The 16,825-nt window shown below is 42.2% G+C and overlaps 1 protein-coding gene and 1 pseudogene across 4 annotated transcripts in view; both read right to left on the minus strand.

Annotated features, from left to right (window-relative positions):
* Positions 1 to 509: 509 nt before the first annotated feature.
* On the minus strand, positions 510 to 5,113 carry LOC147116441 (large ribosomal subunit protein eL38 pseudogene; annotated as a pseudogene).
* A 103-nt stretch (positions 5,114 to 5,216) lies between these two features.
* Positions 5,217 to 16,825, minus strand: part of nfatc3a (nuclear factor of activated T cells 3a) — a 180,013-nt gene continuing 168,404 nt past the window's right edge. For 3 of the 4 annotated variants that reach the window (XM_085991369.1, XM_085991366.1, XM_085991367.1), the window contains one exon: positions 5,217 to 8,713. In XM_085991369.1, coding sequence (XP_085847495.1) covers positions 8,592 to 8,713 — 122 coding nt within the window. In that variant the 3' untranslated portion in view covers positions 5,217 to 8,591. Of the gene's footprint in view, positions 8,714 to 9,470; positions 9,568 to 16,825 lie in introns of all 4 variants that reach the window. The other variant, XR_015078810.1, reaches the window with a different exon arrangement.

Raw genomic sequence — 16,825 nt, forward strand, 5'->3', positions numbered from 1 at the left:
CTGAATTAATTACTTGTGATGGCAATCTATTTCACAGATCTGCTACTCTATATCGATTTATATAAAAGTTATGAAAGTTAATCATACTCCAGGTATCACATATCAGTGTCAAAAGTAATAAGCAGAAAGGCAGGTGGTTTTCCCCTGACCTGGAGCTAGAAATTTACAAGTGCTTAGTTGATCAACAAACTTCTCTCACCAAATAGCAATTATACTCTGACTGACCTTGAGGCGTATTTAGACATTTCCTCACAGAAAATACCTGAGCAATGACTTTAAAGGAAAATACCTGATTATCAGCTAAATATCACAACCAAGGTTCCTTGTAGGCTGCACTATGTTTTGCGTGGCCTGTTTCTGTCAATGCGCGGTCCCTTTAAATTTCTATGCATGCGGGTGATTTCAAATGTAAAAGTTTGAGCGTGGTCTGCGTGGGACCTTGCCGATTACTGTGCGGCTGCGCACACATGCAGCTTAGAGGGAACATTGATCACAACCATGCTCCAGAGCACAGACTATCATTTTTATTTCATATAAAAAAAATCTCATGTCTAGCATTCTTTCACTGAACTCTGGAGGTCACACTTAGAAGTGTCAAACTTATTATAGATGCAAAATAATGTTAAAAAGACTGTCTTTTTATACAGGAGTCTTCTGGACTGGAGCCTGACGTATACAAGCAGCTACAATTACCTGGATTTGTCAAATCATACAACTTCCTCATAGGAAGTGCCTGAACCAGATAGGCCTGGTTGGCAGCTAAACATCACATTGTGCTCCAAACCACTGATGGGTAATGCTGCAAACCATCAACTAGCAGAGAGAAAAATAAAATCTCCTAATTTCACATCTCACTTGGGGGCTCATTAACTTGAATTCTAATCCTGTAATCACAACTTACATTAAAACTAGTTTGTATCCTTTACTTTCAGGATTATAAAGACTAGGATCATGTCCCCCTCATTTTCAAGATGCACAATATATTCCAAATATAACCTCACCAATGAGGTATACAGGGCTAAGATAACCAGCAGTGTGCTATTACTTGACTTGGCTTGTTGACAAGTGGCATGTTGAGACTTTTAATTAAATACTTTCAGTGAATGGTTAATAATCATCATGCATCACTTTTCCAATGGATAGTCATCCATTATGTACAGGTTGCATGTTTCCTGTTCTGTGAATAGCCACTATTTTACATTAAATTTTATTGACTTTTCATCTCATCTATTTAATTTGGATAACATTTGAGTGCTGTAAATCTTCCTTTACACGGATCACCTGGCCACATAGTTTTATTAATGGAGGGGAATACAAGTGACAACAGCTATGCCTAGTTAAGAATGGAGAAACTTGAAAGACTGAGACACCTCATAGAAGTACATAAAAGGTAAATCCAAAACATTACTTCAAATTAAACACAGTAAGACAGTACATTTACAATAACTTGCATTTATATACTGCCTTTAACATAGTATAATGTCCCAAGGCACTTCACAGAAGCGTTATCAAACAAAATTTAACACCGAGCTACATAATGAGATATTAGGGCAGGTGACCAAACGCTTGGGCAAAAGAGGTAGGTTTTAAAGAGCTTTTAAAAGGAAAGGTAGAGAAGCGGAGAGGTTTAGGAAGGGAATTGGAAAGCTTAGGGCCTAGGCAGCTGAAGGCACGGCCATCAATGGTGAAGTGATTAAAATCGGGGATGCACAAGAGGCCAGAATTGGAGGTGCGCAGAGGTATCGGACTGATATTAGGAATTATCAACACATGGAATGGATTTTATAGGCCAGGTAGAAGAGTCAAAATCATCAAGAAATAGTTGGATCATGTGATGGGCGGTTCTATACTTTTTGGATGGTTGAGTGACCTTACTCATCCATATCTCTCAGGCACTTTAATCTCCTCAGTACTACATCCTTAGATTTATTTTCAGTTCTTGCTCTACACCCTATGCAACTAAAGCCAGTGATGAGTGAAAAGGAGGGAGCAGTGAAAAATGCTGAAGCAAGGAAGTATGGAACACATCAATTGTGATATTATTGCTGTATACTATGTGTGATTCAATGGGCATAATCCAGAAAACTGCTCTTAAATTTGCAGGATTGCAAAACCTTACAATGTGAGAGTGATATAGTTGAGCACATGGTTTAAATACACCAAGTGTAAAATTGTAAAGTGTTATATAGTAAAGATTAACGGTTCTAATACATTTGTTGTATTATAGAAGCAGTTCTGTAATTGACAGGTTTCATTGCTGTCAAATTGGCCCATTTATATTGCAGGATGTATTTGGTAACAACAGAACTGTACATGTATAAAGTTGTATTTGCAATTCAGTCATGCTGGCTGGGTCTTTTCCTGACAAAGGAAGTTAAGTATGCTTTGCCCTTGCTGGCTTGCAGCCTGAGCCAAGACCCAAGTACTAGCTGTGACACTTTGTTGTTAGAGGCACACAGAAAAATGTTTTTCTGATGAAGGTTTAGTGCCTCCAACAGCACCGAGGCAAGGTCATTTATGTCATAGAACTGTCAGGCAAATGGGACATTAGAAGCAAAAGATTTTCACAATGGCTAATAGGCATAACAGGCTAATAGGCAAACTTAGCCTTTGAACGTACCAAAGATTTGGGAGTTAATTACTGGGGAGGTGGGGTTAGGTGAAGAACCTCTTATGGACTTTCCTGCTAGATTTTGACCAAACACCTGGGTTACAGATGGAGGCATGACAGACTTAGCCACTTCCTCTTCTCACCTATTTTAAATTTTAAAGACCTTGGATACAAAGGAGTAATTTCGCAATCCCATGTCTCAGCAGGGAAGCCACACTTGACGGAAGTGTTGGATCAAGAAATTACCCCAACAGAATTTTGCCAAAAAACCTTCTGAACATCCAAAAGATGGTCAGGTTGTATTGTTGCAGCTGGAGAACTGTTGCCTACTACAACTGTTTTGCACCATTAGCAACATTTCATAATTGGATATTGTAACTCAGAAGTTTGTTGTCATTTAAAAAAAAAGATTTCAATAAAATCTAAGTAACGCCTACAGATTTCAGCTCCTTACTTCAGCTCTATCACAGCCAAGCTTGGAGGTAGGGAATGTTGTTTTTCCACCTGTTTGGGAATGGTTCATGTGTACAAGTACCTACTGCACCATACCTTGAATTTTACATTATCCTCAAACTTAATTTTTTTTGTAACAGATTTTGTATCCTTCTTGCTTTTAGCAAGGAGTCTTTGATTTCTTCAATCACCCAAATCATACTTGTGGTGAGTCTAGCAGCATGGCTACAAATGGTGGTCTTGTTTTAATTTTTCCCCCTTTTCCACTTCAAACTTTGACTCCCTGCTAGAGTATGGTTTGCCAGACACCCTCTGGTACCTCAAACTCATTGTTCCATTAGGCCTGCCCAAATTCAGGTAATTTAATGTCTGAAATAAGGAGAACAGGAACCCCAGATGAAGAAACTTCAAAAGCATGGTTAATAAAATGTTTCCTGATGACTGCAAATACACAGTTGTAGTCCTATCCACCGAGGACACTGTTTCTGACAGGAGAAACACAAAATCAAAGTGTCGTTGTTCAAGCTACTTCTATTCGTCCTCTTTGGGATCAGGGTAGTAACTTTGCTAAATTATCCTCCAAGTAATGTTATTCGAAACACGTGGGCAGTAAGCCATTATCAATATGAGGGAGAATTTGGAAATGGTTTTGCCTAGCAGTTACCATGGTCCATTGCAGATTCTGTTTTTATCCTCTCCAGTTTCATAGTAGCTAACATAGGGTGCCACAGATTGCTTCCAGATTTTTTTTCTCTAGATCTTATTCCTAGCAAGCTACAACTGTAGCAGTGCTAGGCAGGCAGAAACAATATTGAGGAAAAAGCCAACCAACACTTTAGTGGCACGAACATGGATAGTACTACACATGATAGAAGATATAGAAACTTGGTCCTACTGGGGTCAGTTATTCTTTTCTAGTGTAGGTATGTTGCAACTAACAGTCCTATATTTGAAAGTTTTTGATAATACTAAATTGGGACAAGGACCGTGAAAGACTCCAGAACATAGAATAGGCGAGCAAGGTAGGAAGCTGCATTTCAATGCAGAGAAATATGAAATAATAAATTTTGAACGCAATAGGGAAAGCAAGTACACCTTAAGCAGCAATATTTCAAATGGTATAGAGCAACAGAAACCTTGGTGTGCAGATCATAGGTCAATAAAGGTGGCAGTGCAAGTAGATAAGCCACAAAAAAGACAAGCAGAACTGTATCTAGTGGCATAAAAATACAAAAGCAAGCCGGTCATACTGAATTTGCACAGGATCTTCATTAGGCTACAACTGGAGTATTATGTACAGTTTTGGGCATCTCTTTATAGGAAGGATGAAAAAGGTGCAGTCTACACTCACATGGATGTTAACAGGGATGGGGAGCGGGTTACTGTTATTAAGAGATACTTGAGAAATTAGGGCTTTCTCACGAAGGTGAGAAGGTTAAGGGATGACCTAATAAAAGGTGTTCAAGATTCTGAAGGGTTATGATAGGATAAATAGCAATACTATATAGTGTTTCCATTTGTCAGCAAGATGGCAACAAGAGGGGACAAACATACGATCATCAAAAAAATAATTGAAGGAATAATGCGAGAAAAAATATAATTTGAGCGTGGTCAGAATTTGGAATTCTCTGCCACAAACTGTTGTTGAAGTAGTGTTAGCAAATTATTTCTGGAACCTGCAGTGACAACATCACAGCTTTGAATAGTTTTCCACAATGGCCATAATATAGTTGCTTGTACATCAGCTTAATGCACAATCTTGGAATCCACATAAAAATGGAGCCACCTTACTTTAGTTTGAAATGAAACAGTGGAAATTACAACTTAATTACAACTAGATTTTTATATTCTTACTTATAATCAAGCATAGCTAGGAGGCAGTGACTTGAAACTTGCATTATAATCTCTGTGCTCAGATAACAGTCAGAACCTGCTATTGTAGTTTAGGGCAACATCTGAACCACTTGATCAAGGGCCATTTACTTTCTGTTATTTGTTATTTTACTAGTAGCTGACATATTATGTTAGTATTACAAATCTATTCTCCCTATTAAAAGAATGTGGCATTTACAAAGAGTGGAATATATAGCAATTAGAAAGAGAACATTCAAGCCTTCTGCCTATGTCAAGTAACTGATAAAAACACTCAAGGTTACACATCTTACATTTTATTTAAACACTATGATTTAAGAGCCTAGGATGCAAGTTCTTTCATTTGTATGTCTCTCAACAGCACAGCAATCTTAAAATTCCTTACAAAATTTTAAAATACAAAATGTACATGAAATTACAAGGCTCTGTAAACATCTGCAAAACAGTTGACTTAGCCTGTAGTAGTTTTGCTCCTTTTACAAAACGTACAATTGTTGAACAAATCCGACCGTTAGGAATGACATCTGTTTTGAGTATCAAAAATAGAGTTTTAAAGCAAGTGTTCACACCAGCAAGTGAAAGTTTTTATTCTTTGGTTAAAAAAAGGATGGCAGTTCCATTGACACAGTAATGTTTTCCAAAGGATGAACATAATTGCACTGAAGCCAGTTTCAGTTCCAAATTATACAATCCTATTCCATCCTTTTTGTAACTAACATGATTATAATCCAGTACCCTTAATGTAGTTTATTTTACTAAAATGCAACCACAGTTCATTGAAATTTACAGATTTTTTTTTCTTGTAGCTTTTGAACAAAAGAAGAATTAAGGCTTTCCTACAGCTTTCCAAACATTCTACACGAGTCAGGAAACTGTTTTTTTTAAATACACATCAGAGCAGCACAGAGTACCACGTACATCAGCTTATTTTTTTTTAATGAATACCAACAGGCCAAAACCCCAACGTGCTGTTTACAAAACTGAATTTGCATAGCCTAATAAGTCTGTGCTTTTACGACAATCGATTAAAACAACTGAGAGTCATAAAGTTGTTTTTTTTTCTACACTCCTATGAAAGAATTAAAGCAACAAAATGCAGTTTTATTAAGACCCTTGTACGTAATCCTTAACAAAGCAGATACATAGAAGAAGTGGTTGCCCACCGCTATAGGTTTTTTAGGATTTTAATTTTTTTTTTAAAGCCGTTCTAGAATTTCTACGTCTTTAGGCGTCACGGTAATTTGAAGGCATCGGGAGGCTCAGTGCATAGGATTTTCTGGGGGTTGTACGGGCTTCCATACACTAGTACAGTACAGCTTCACAAGTCACTCCAGAGGATTTGCAAAGAAAACTCGGATGGTGTACCAGTCATTACAAACTCCACATGCTATGATATCCAAGGTCAAAAGCGAAGGCAGGAAAACAGTCTAATCCTTCATAGATTTCTTTATGCAATAAGTGCTAGATATATTGTGAAATAAAACATGCCTGAACACTGTATGGTGCCGGTTCAGTACAGGGAGATGAAAACAACAGAACCTTTCACTACTGCATAAGTGCTATCTAACATTAAGAGTGATACTCATCTCAAAGATTCTGATTATGGAGATCAGTGGCATTAAAAAAATATCCTGCTCAGTTAACCATTTTATATTTTTTAGAATAATGTTTTTAATGGTACTTAACCAAGCAATAATCTAATTGTAATTTGGCAGTTAGAAGGTCGACCCTAAACTCATAAAAGCTCACAACATAATTACTCCCAATTAACTATGAATAGGACTTTTCACTGGCCCTATAATAATCTGAATTGTGCTCAGATTTGTGTTCTTTTGGGATGGGTAGTAAAATTAAACGTTCTCATGTGTTCTTTTTATATTCCTCATGTATGGTGCAGATTTTTTTTTGCATTTAACAAGCAATTTCCTTAGCATTGCAAGCAAATAAAAAACAAAATTTATTATGCTGATAAAAATAAAAGCAACCTTTGTTTCACCTTTTATATTACGTCATCCCCTGCCTCGTTCTGTAAACTGCATTTATGCCATTTCATAAAACAGCCTTTGAGTGTGCTTTCTGCATGAAACAGATACAGACTGGCCTAATAACGGAGCGGCATCATTTGAATTTCATTTGCTTTTATTTAAATGTTTAGACTGGTATCCCTATTTCAGTGACTATTGCATTGTTTTTATAAGAGTTGATGATTAGGGATGCTATGGAGCTGTTAATAAGGTGAGGAACATGATTTCAACTATACTTTATGTGCCAGTCCTTTGTATGTTGCACAATTTCACTGGGATGAAAAACACATATATGGTGTTTCTCAATTACAATATATTTCCACTTTACCAACAGCAATGCTATAAATTATAGTTACATCTACAATCATTTTAGATGTAAACCAGAATATATCTGGTCTAAACAATCCTAATCATAAATCAGATATACCAGTAATGCTGTGCGAATGAAGCACTAGTTTTCTCCCCACCTGTCGCATTTTGCATACACAGCTTGTATGACTGCTCCTTCATAGAACCTTCTTGATGTCAACCAGTGGAGATTCACGTGTCACATGGGCTATTACAAATGACCAAAACACTTCAAAAGCACTTGAAATCCTCTGCAAACTGTAGTCATTTAACTTATATTTCAATGGCTTCAACTTAAATCCTGTACATAGTAAAAGTTATTTATTCCAGAAGCCCCATTTTATTACAAAATGCATCAATTCTATGAAAGCTTCTGACAAATTCTAAAAGCTAAATTAGTAAGGCGCTTGTATTTGTGCTAACTTGAAGTATAGAGAAACATATCTACAAAGTTTCAAAAACTCCTTGCATTTGGAATGTTGTGTCCCCCCTCCCCTCCCCACCACCCCCCCCCCATCCCGACCACATATTTCCATGATGGAATGGTCTGTTGAATCTACAAGATACCATTTTAAGTTTAGAAACAAATGCAGTACTACAGTTGGCTTTGCTTCCTATTAACAAAGAATTGTTAGTCATTTTACATGATGGCTTCCATGCCATTGGCTACACTGGACAGGTTTTCTTGTCTCTGGAAGTTTTCATTTTCAAGAAACCTTTTGCACAGCCTACAAGCTTAAGCACTCTTCAGAATGACAAAATGCAGAATACGTCACTACTTACAGCATTTCTTTTACCATCCATTTATATTACCACCAAACCATAGACCATACTAAACCCCCTTTTAGCTTAAAATGTGTGTAATATTTATGGTAGATACTACAGCAGATACAAATCACCCTAATTGTGATAAAACACTCTATCCATATACAGTATACTACTTGAATTAATCTACTAAAGGAGAGTTAGCTCTCTAAAATGTATTTCTAAAGTAGATTAAAGTCACTTCTATGTTTTTTCAGAGATTTCGGAGACGGCATTTGTAGAGCATTACGATGTGGGACTGACACCGTATGGTTCAGTTTCAGTAGAGAACTGCAGCACCCCTTGCAAGGGTCCACTGTTCCAGTTTATAAAAGGCCACAATGTTGGAAGCACAACAATTTTTTTTTTTTTTTTTTTGAGGGTTGGGTGGGGGAAGGGGGGAAAAGAGGGCTTGATGTTGGGTATCAATCGGAAGAAGAACAGCAAGACAACGGAATACGTGGTGTTTGTAGTTGACATTAGACTCCCTCGGGTATTCCACTTTCCAAAGCTCCAGGGCAGGCACACTGTGATTGGACATGCACTGCTGTTGCACGAGAAGTTGGAATCTGTGACATATCTCTTCCTATAATTTCGTTTACTAGAGAGAAAAAGAAAAAAAAAAATCAGGAAATTTCTAGGTATACATAATTTAGGCATACAAATTTCTACAATCATAAAGGCAACTAAAACCTCTTAACGGTTTAGAAGCACAGGATTCAGAAAAAGGCACATGAATGTATTTCAGTAGTTCTACGATTTTATTGAAGACCCCTTTTACAAGTCAAATCATTATATAATTAATTTGAACAGTTTTTAATCTATATATTTTTTAAATATTAGTTAATAACAGCAACCCCTATTGACATCACTGGGAGCACTGTCTTGGAAAATTTACTGATTCTAACAGAAAGAAAGATGAATAATCAGCAAACTCATTAACCCAGAGTGGTGTATTTTAGTCCTGTTTTCTCACACTACTAGGTTCATTGAGTCTTTATATTACACAGTACGACTTCAAGTAGAAATTATCTTGATTCTCAAAGCTCTAGAATCTATTTAATTCATACTGGAGGGGTAGTGGATTTCAGACCACTGGTGCCAACATAAAAGCAACTTTCACAAGCCAAACTTGCACAAGTGCAGTTAGTTATTTAAAAGTTCTCATTTCTCCGACAGTCAATTTTTCCCAACTAGTAAAGTCCTTACAGGCCACTGATACAAATTCACCCACATTTCTAGCTTGTGTAGATGGGCCGATTACTCAGCCCATCTATAGCCAGAAAAAGTAGTGGCCAGCACTGCCAATTATGGGACTGAAAAACCACCTTTAGAGCCCAGAGGTATTAGGCACTTACATTTACATTATAGCTCCACTGCCAAAAATAGGATCGCACGTGGCCTCAGCACTTCAGTGGAAATGCAGCATGCCATTACCCATCTGATCAACACTCGCTGGTAAAAAAAAAATTGTAAATAAATCCAATTTGATTGTAATTGTTTTTAAACTGTTTATTTATTTTTAAATCACTCTTTGCAACAATAACTCAATCTATGAAGGGAAATTCTGTGGTTCATGCCGGAAGTACATGGGAAGATGTTTACATGTTTTTCAAAAGTGAACTCAAGGTATCTTTAGTCGGAGGTGCCGTCTTTCAGACGAGACGTTAAACCAAGGCCCCGTCTGCTTTCTCAGGTGGATGTAAAAGATCCCGCGGCACTATTTCGAAGAGGAGCAGGGGAGTTCTCCCCGGTGTCCAGGCCAATATTTATCCCTCAACCAACATAACAAAAACAGATTATCTGGTCATTATCACATTGCTGTTTGTGGGAGCTTGCTGTGCGTAATTTGGCTGCCGCGTGCATTTCCTACATTACAACAGTGACTCCACTTCAAAAATACTTCATTGGCTGTGAAGCGCTTTGAGATGTCCGGTGGTCGTGAAAGGCGCTATGTAAATGCAAGTCTCTCTATTAAGAATATCAGTGTACAATAGCTGGTCAAGTCTGGGTTATTTGTAATTTTACAGCAATTCAAACAGATAGGCAAATATTAGCAATAAATCAGAGGCTTTGAAATAAAAAGGTAAAATGTTGCATGTATTTACCTAGAAAAGAAAAAAAATTAACTATTACTATGAAAAGTTCAGTAGAAGCATTATAGAAATCTTTCTGCCGATTGAGTCTTTGACCAAAAGGAATTTGCTGCTGGTGATGTTTTTCCTTTTAAGAAAATTAATAAATTTTACTCAAAATGGAGATCATAAAGATTAAATGTTTATTTATGACAATACAAACATAGATCTACATATATTGCAGGACAGTTCTCTACTGACCACTGCTGCAGGACAGCAGGACAATTTGTTTCTGTACTAAGTGTACTCTTTCATTACATGCTCTGTGGCTACAAGAGGAAACAGTAAGGTGTTGTAGACAAGGGTACAGATAAAGATGTTAATTCTTCAAATCAATGAGTGTAGGTGGTTGAAAACAAGCCAATGACGTCAATGGGTTGCATTTCTTTTTGGTCATTTGAGGCCAATTGAGGTAGAAATTAATTGTTTTTGAAGGAAAATTTGTTATACAAGCTTAAAATGCTACGAACTGAAAAAGGTAACTGTACACTTAATGTGCAGCAAGTTAATCAAATGAGCCACAAACACAGGACTGAAGTTATGTTGAAACTCTCAAAACACTGAAAATATAAATTTAATAGAGAGAACATTTTGCATTGATAACAGATTTCTTTTGGAAAAGATTACAAGTCTATGCATGATCTCAGCTTTGTTTACTACATTAGGGACTGCTACAATACTTCTATTTTCTAATTGTGAAAGCATGCCTCTTGTCCACTAGGCTTCTGTGGTAAACCACTGTATTGTATATTGCCACCTCTGGGTGGCGCTGTGTATGGAGGCATGCCTCAGCTGACTCCACCCACCACTGTGTGGGTTTCGTTCAGACTTGTTCAGTCACTCACGAAGAAGCATGGTCTCTTCTTAGCTAATAAAAGCCTTATTCATCTCTTCTTCGACTCATCACCTTTTATGAAGTAATTGATAAGCGTATCAATTTTATTAGCTAAAAGTTAAATGGCGACACCTGAGGAGCAACAACAGCAACGGATACAGCAGACATTGCTGAGAGCCCTCAGACCACCACGCCTGGACCTCGACCCTCAAGATGTGGGTGCATCAGCCAAGTTTGAACACTGGCTGAGCTGCTTTGAATCCTTCCTCGCAATCTCACAGGTTACAGAGGAGGATCACAAACTGAAAATTTTGACCGCCCAGGTGAGCCATCAAGTATATATGCTAATCCGGGACTCTAATACGTACGTGGCGGCCCTCGAGCTACTAAAAGGGCAATATACGCGCCCAGTGAACACAATTTACGCCCGACACCTCTTGGGATCCCGCAGGCAGCAACCGGGAGAATCGGTAGGGGCATTTGCACGGGCGCTACTGGCACTCTGCAGAGACTGCGATTGTAAAGCGGTAACGGCTGTGGAGCACGCGCAGGGACTCGCCTGTGATGCCTTCGTCAGGGGCCTCCAGTCAGACCACACCCGGCAGAGACTGCTAGAAAGCAAGGAACCCGACCTGAAGACGGCCATTGCCCTTGCGCTCTCGTTAGAGGAGGCCCACCGAAACCTCGAGGCATACCCCCGTAACGGCGCCGAGACATGGCAATCGAAACCGTGGGACACGGGACCGCCGCCCCCGGCACCAACCGCTGCAGCGACCCAACCGAGACAGCAGCCTCCGGTAAGAACTGCTTCGATGCCCAGTAACCAGGCCCAAAAATGCTATTTCTGTGGCCAGTTAAAACATCCCAGAGCGCACTGCCCAGCTAAGACAGCTACCTGCTCGGGCTGCGGGAAGAAAGGCCATTACGCTAACGCCTGCAAGGGGAAGCCAGCCAGCAGCACAGCGTGCGGGCCGTGGGAGCAGCCATCTTATCCGCCATTTTGTGTACCCCCGGCCGCATGGCATCCGCCGCCATCGTATCCAACGCACTCAACCGCCATTTCGTCACCGGAACCGACCACCGTCTCGGCGGATGACTATAGTGACTCACTAAGCCACATACTGGCCTCCGTGACGCTGGATCAAGGCCACCCTCACCATCTATCCAGCTCCATGATGGATATCGCGGTAAACGGCCGCGCCACCAGTTGCCTGATCGACAGCGGGAGCACAGAGAGTTTCGTCCACCCCGACACGGTACGTAGCCACTCCCTCACGATTCTGCCAACGCACCATCGCATTTCTATGGCGTCCAAGTCCCAGTCAATGGACATCAGCGGCTACTATGTGGTGACCCTGTCAGTAGGGGGCACTGAATATCAAAAATTTAAACTGCTAGTCCTGCCCCGTCTTTGCGCTGCCGTCCTGCTAGGGTTGGATTTTCAGTGCCACCTTAAGAGTGTCACACTAGCATACGGTGGACCCCTCCCCCCACTCACAGTCTGCAACCAACAACTTTTAAATCGCCCGCTGCAAACCACCTGCAGCCTTTCCACATTAAAAGTCCCCCCCCCCTCCCCTGTTCGCTAACCTCACCCGCGACTGTAAACCCATCGCTACCAAAAGCAGGCGGTACAGTGCCGGGGACAGAGCTTTTATCAGCTCTGAGGTGGAGCGGCTCTTGAAGGAGGGCATTATCGAAGGTAGCACTAGCCCCTGGCGAGCCCAGGTTGTAGTCGTTAAAACCACTGCAAAACGCCGCATGGTAATCGACTACAGCCAAACCATAAACCGGTACACCCAGCTGGACGCGTACCCCCTCCCTCGCATATCTGATATGGTCAATCAGATTGCGCAATACAAAGTATTCTCCACCATCGACCTTAAGTCAGCGTACCACCAGCTGCCCATCCGCCATGAGGACCGCCAGTATACTGCCTTCGAGGCAAACGGCCGCCTCTACCACTTCCTTAGGGTCCCCTTCGGCGTCACCAACGGGGTTTCGGTCTTCCAAAGGGAGATGGACCGAATGGTTGACCAGAACGCGCTGCGGGCAACCTTCCCCTATTTGGATAACGTCACCATCTGCGGCCACGACCAGCAGGACCACGACGTTAATCTAGCAAATTTCCTCCGTACGGCCCAACGGCTGAACCTAACGTACAATAAGGAAAAATGTATGTTTCACACCAAGCGCCTGGCCATCCTCGGCTGCGTGGTGGAGAACGGAGTCATCGGGCCCGACCCCGACAGAATGCGCCCCCTAATGGAGCTACCCCTTCCCCACTGCCAAAAAGCACTGAAGAGATGCCTGGGGTTTTTCTCCTACTACGCCCAGTGGGTGCCCCTCTATGCAGACAAAGCCAGGCCCCTCATCAAAGCCACCTCCTTCCCCCTGACACCAGAGGCGTGTGCAGCCTTCACTCTTATCAAGAACGATATCGCGAAGGCCGCAATGCACGCGGTGGATGAGTCCATCCCCTTCCAAGTGGAGAGCGATGCCTCCGACTTCGCCCTAGCCGCGACCCTTAACCAGGCGGGCAGACCCGTGGCCTTTTTCTCAAGGACCCTCCAGGGCCCCGAGACGAGACACTCCTCCGTCGAAAAGGAGGCCCAGGCTATTGTAGAAGCGGTGCGTCACTGGAGGCATTACCTGGCCGGGAAACGATTTACCCTGCTCACTGACCAGCGTTCAGTAGCTTTTATGTTTAATAATAAGCAGAGGGGTAAAATCAAGAACGACAAGATCTTGAGGTGGAGAATCGAACTCTCCACCTACAATTATGATATCTTGTATCGGCCAGGGAAACTCAATGAGCCCCCAGATGCCCTATCACGTGGTACATGCGCCAACGCGCAGAGTGATAGGCTGCAGTCCCTCCACAATGACCTCTGCCACCCGGGGGTCACCAGGTTTTTCCATTTTATCAAATCCCGTAACCTGCCCTACTCCATCGAGGAGGTCAGGACCATGACCAAGAGCTGCCAAATCTGCGCCGAGTGCAAACCGCACTTCTATAGGCCGGACAGAGCAAGTCTGATCAAGGCCACCCGCCCCTTCGAACGCCTGAGCGTCGATTTTAAAGGGCCCCTCCCCTCCGCTGACCGCAATGTGTACTTCCTCAATATAGTTGATGAGTACTCCCGTTTCCCCTTTGCCATCCCTTGCCCAGACATGACCAGTACCACGGTCATCAAGTGTCTGAATGACATCTTCGCTCTGTTCGGGTTCCCCAGCTATATACATAGCGACAGGGGCTCATCGTTCATGAGCGACGAACTTCGGCAGTACCTGCTAACAAGAGGTATCGCCACGAGCAGGACCACCAGTTACAACCCCCGGGGGAACGGCCAGGTGGAAAGGGAGAACGCGACGGTTTGGAAGGCAGTCCTCTTAGCACTAAAATCTAAGGGCCTTCCGACCTCCCGCTGGCAGGAGGTCCTCCCTGCAGCGCTTCACTCCATTCGGTCACTGCTTTGTACTGCCACTAATGCGACCCCTCATGAGAAAATGTTCGTTTTCCCCCGGAAGTCTACATCGGGAACCTCGCTACCGGCATGGTTGACTTCTCCTGGGCCCGTCCTACTGCGGAGGCACGTGAGGACGCATAAAACGGACCCCCTGGTCGAGCGGGTGCACCTCCTACACGCCAACCCCCAGTATGCCTGGGTGACATACCCAGACGGGCGGGAGGACACGGTCTCCATACGAGATCTCGCACCCTCGGGTACCCCTGAATTACCACCGTTATCCCCCTTACCACCGTTATCCCCCTTACCACTGTTATCCCCCACCACCCCTCCCAACCCAACCCCTGCAGACGGCATGCCAAAGCCCCAGGAATCTTCGCCAACCACCCAGACACCAGACCCGACGTCGGATGCTGCAACACCACCGCCGCCACGACGACGATCAGGACGTCAGACAAGGCCTCCTGATAGACTTAACTTGTAGTACCCTTCACCCCGCCGGACTTCACATTAAACAAGGGGTGAATGTGGTAAACCACTGTATTGTATATTGCCACCTCTGGGTGGCGCTGTGTATGGAGGCATGCCTCAGCTGACTCCACCCACCACTGTGTGGGTTTCGTTCAGACTTGTTCAGTCACTCACGAAGAAGCATGGTCTCATCTTAGCTAATAAAAGCCTTATTCATCTCTTCTTCGACTCATCACCTTTTATGAAGTAATTGATAAGCGTATCAGCTTCGCATCCAATTATAAAGTGCATGGCTGTATTCTCGTCAGCCACATTCAGGAATACAGCCCAAGGGTAGAATAATACTTTTTATTATATAGCAGTAGTGCAATTGCTTTATAACTTGGAATGGAACAAGTGAATATTTCATTCAGTTTGGTCATCTGAATGAAGATTATAAAGGCTCTTGTATAGACAATGCTCGACATCAACTTATAAAGAATTAGAACTAATTTCAAAAATCTCATTTAATGAAAAAGGTTGACTGCGAAGGCTCTGCAAATAGCAGACCTAAGTGCCATATAAAATCCTACATTCTTCAAATGAGTCTCACAGGTACAGCTCAACAGTTACATCCCTATCTACTAATGAATATAATGATGTCCAGCAGGGGAACCGGAAATGCTTAAAGCACACAGCTATACTTCATCTTCTCATCTCTCCATCTGTCTGCTATATGATCAAAAAACATGCATTCTAAACATAGCACAACACTAAGTATCTGCCATAGGATTTAAAATATCCATTTGGCTTGGACCACACCATAATGATTTTTTTTATAATGGCCCAGAAATTCGGGTCAGGGGCTTCCCGCGGGTGCAAGCCCCCGACCTACACTTACCTAGCGCGCCGGCAGTTGAGCTCTGGGCCTGCGTAAAATTCCTCTCCGGGGCCTGGCCCAGAGGCCGGCACGCTGTGCTGGCGTGTCCCAGGGACGTAGTTAGTGCGATGCGTCCCCTGGGATCACGTGAGCCATGGGCAGCCAATCGGAGGAGGGAAAAGCCCATTCATAAGATTGACAGAAAGACCTGTCAAAATGTATGAATGCTGAGGGCCCAAAATAGTAGTTAACCTTCAAATAATTTTTTTTTTTTTTAAATCACTTTTTAAATAAACTCTAAATTACATTAAATAACTATTTTAAACAATAATTTAAATATTTGAAAAAATAATTTTATAAAAAAACAGGGCTAAAAATATACTTACCTTGCTTTAAAGTATTTAAAAATAATAAACCTGTGGAAAAAATGTTTTAATTTTAATTAATTGACCACTTACCTTTTAAAATGCAGTCCTTGCGCCTGCTTTTTACATTTCTAAAATCTAAAGACTTACCCTCACGGAAAAACCTGTAAAAAAACCGTAAGTTCAAAGCGCGCGCGCAGACTCCCGCGCGCACGCGCAGAATCCCGCGCGCACGCGCAGACTCCCGCGCGCACGCGCAGACTCCCGCGCGCACGCGTTAGACCTCTGAACCCCTTCGTTCAGAGGATCGGAAGTGCTGGTTTCCCGCGCATGCGTAGTGCATGCAAGAAACCGGCACTTCCATCGGGTCCACGCGTGAGTACCCCATGCGTATTCACGTATTGGGACCCGAATTTCTGGGCCAATAAATAAAAACAGAAAATGCTGGAAATACTCAGCAGGTCAGGCAGCATCTGTGAAGAGAGAAACAGAGTTAACGTTTCAGGTCGATGACCTTTCGTCAGAACTGGAAAAAAGCAGGAAATGGAACAGATTTTTAAGCAAGTGTAGGAGCTGGG

The sequence above is a fragment of the Somniosus microcephalus genome, chromosome 6 (genome assembly GCF_052327205.1).
Source record: "Somniosus microcephalus isolate GS21.2 chromosome 6, FLI_Smic_1.0, whole genome shotgun sequence".
Classification (NCBI taxonomy): Eukaryota; Metazoa; Chordata; class Chondrichthyes; order Squaliformes; family Somniosidae; genus Somniosus; species Somniosus microcephalus.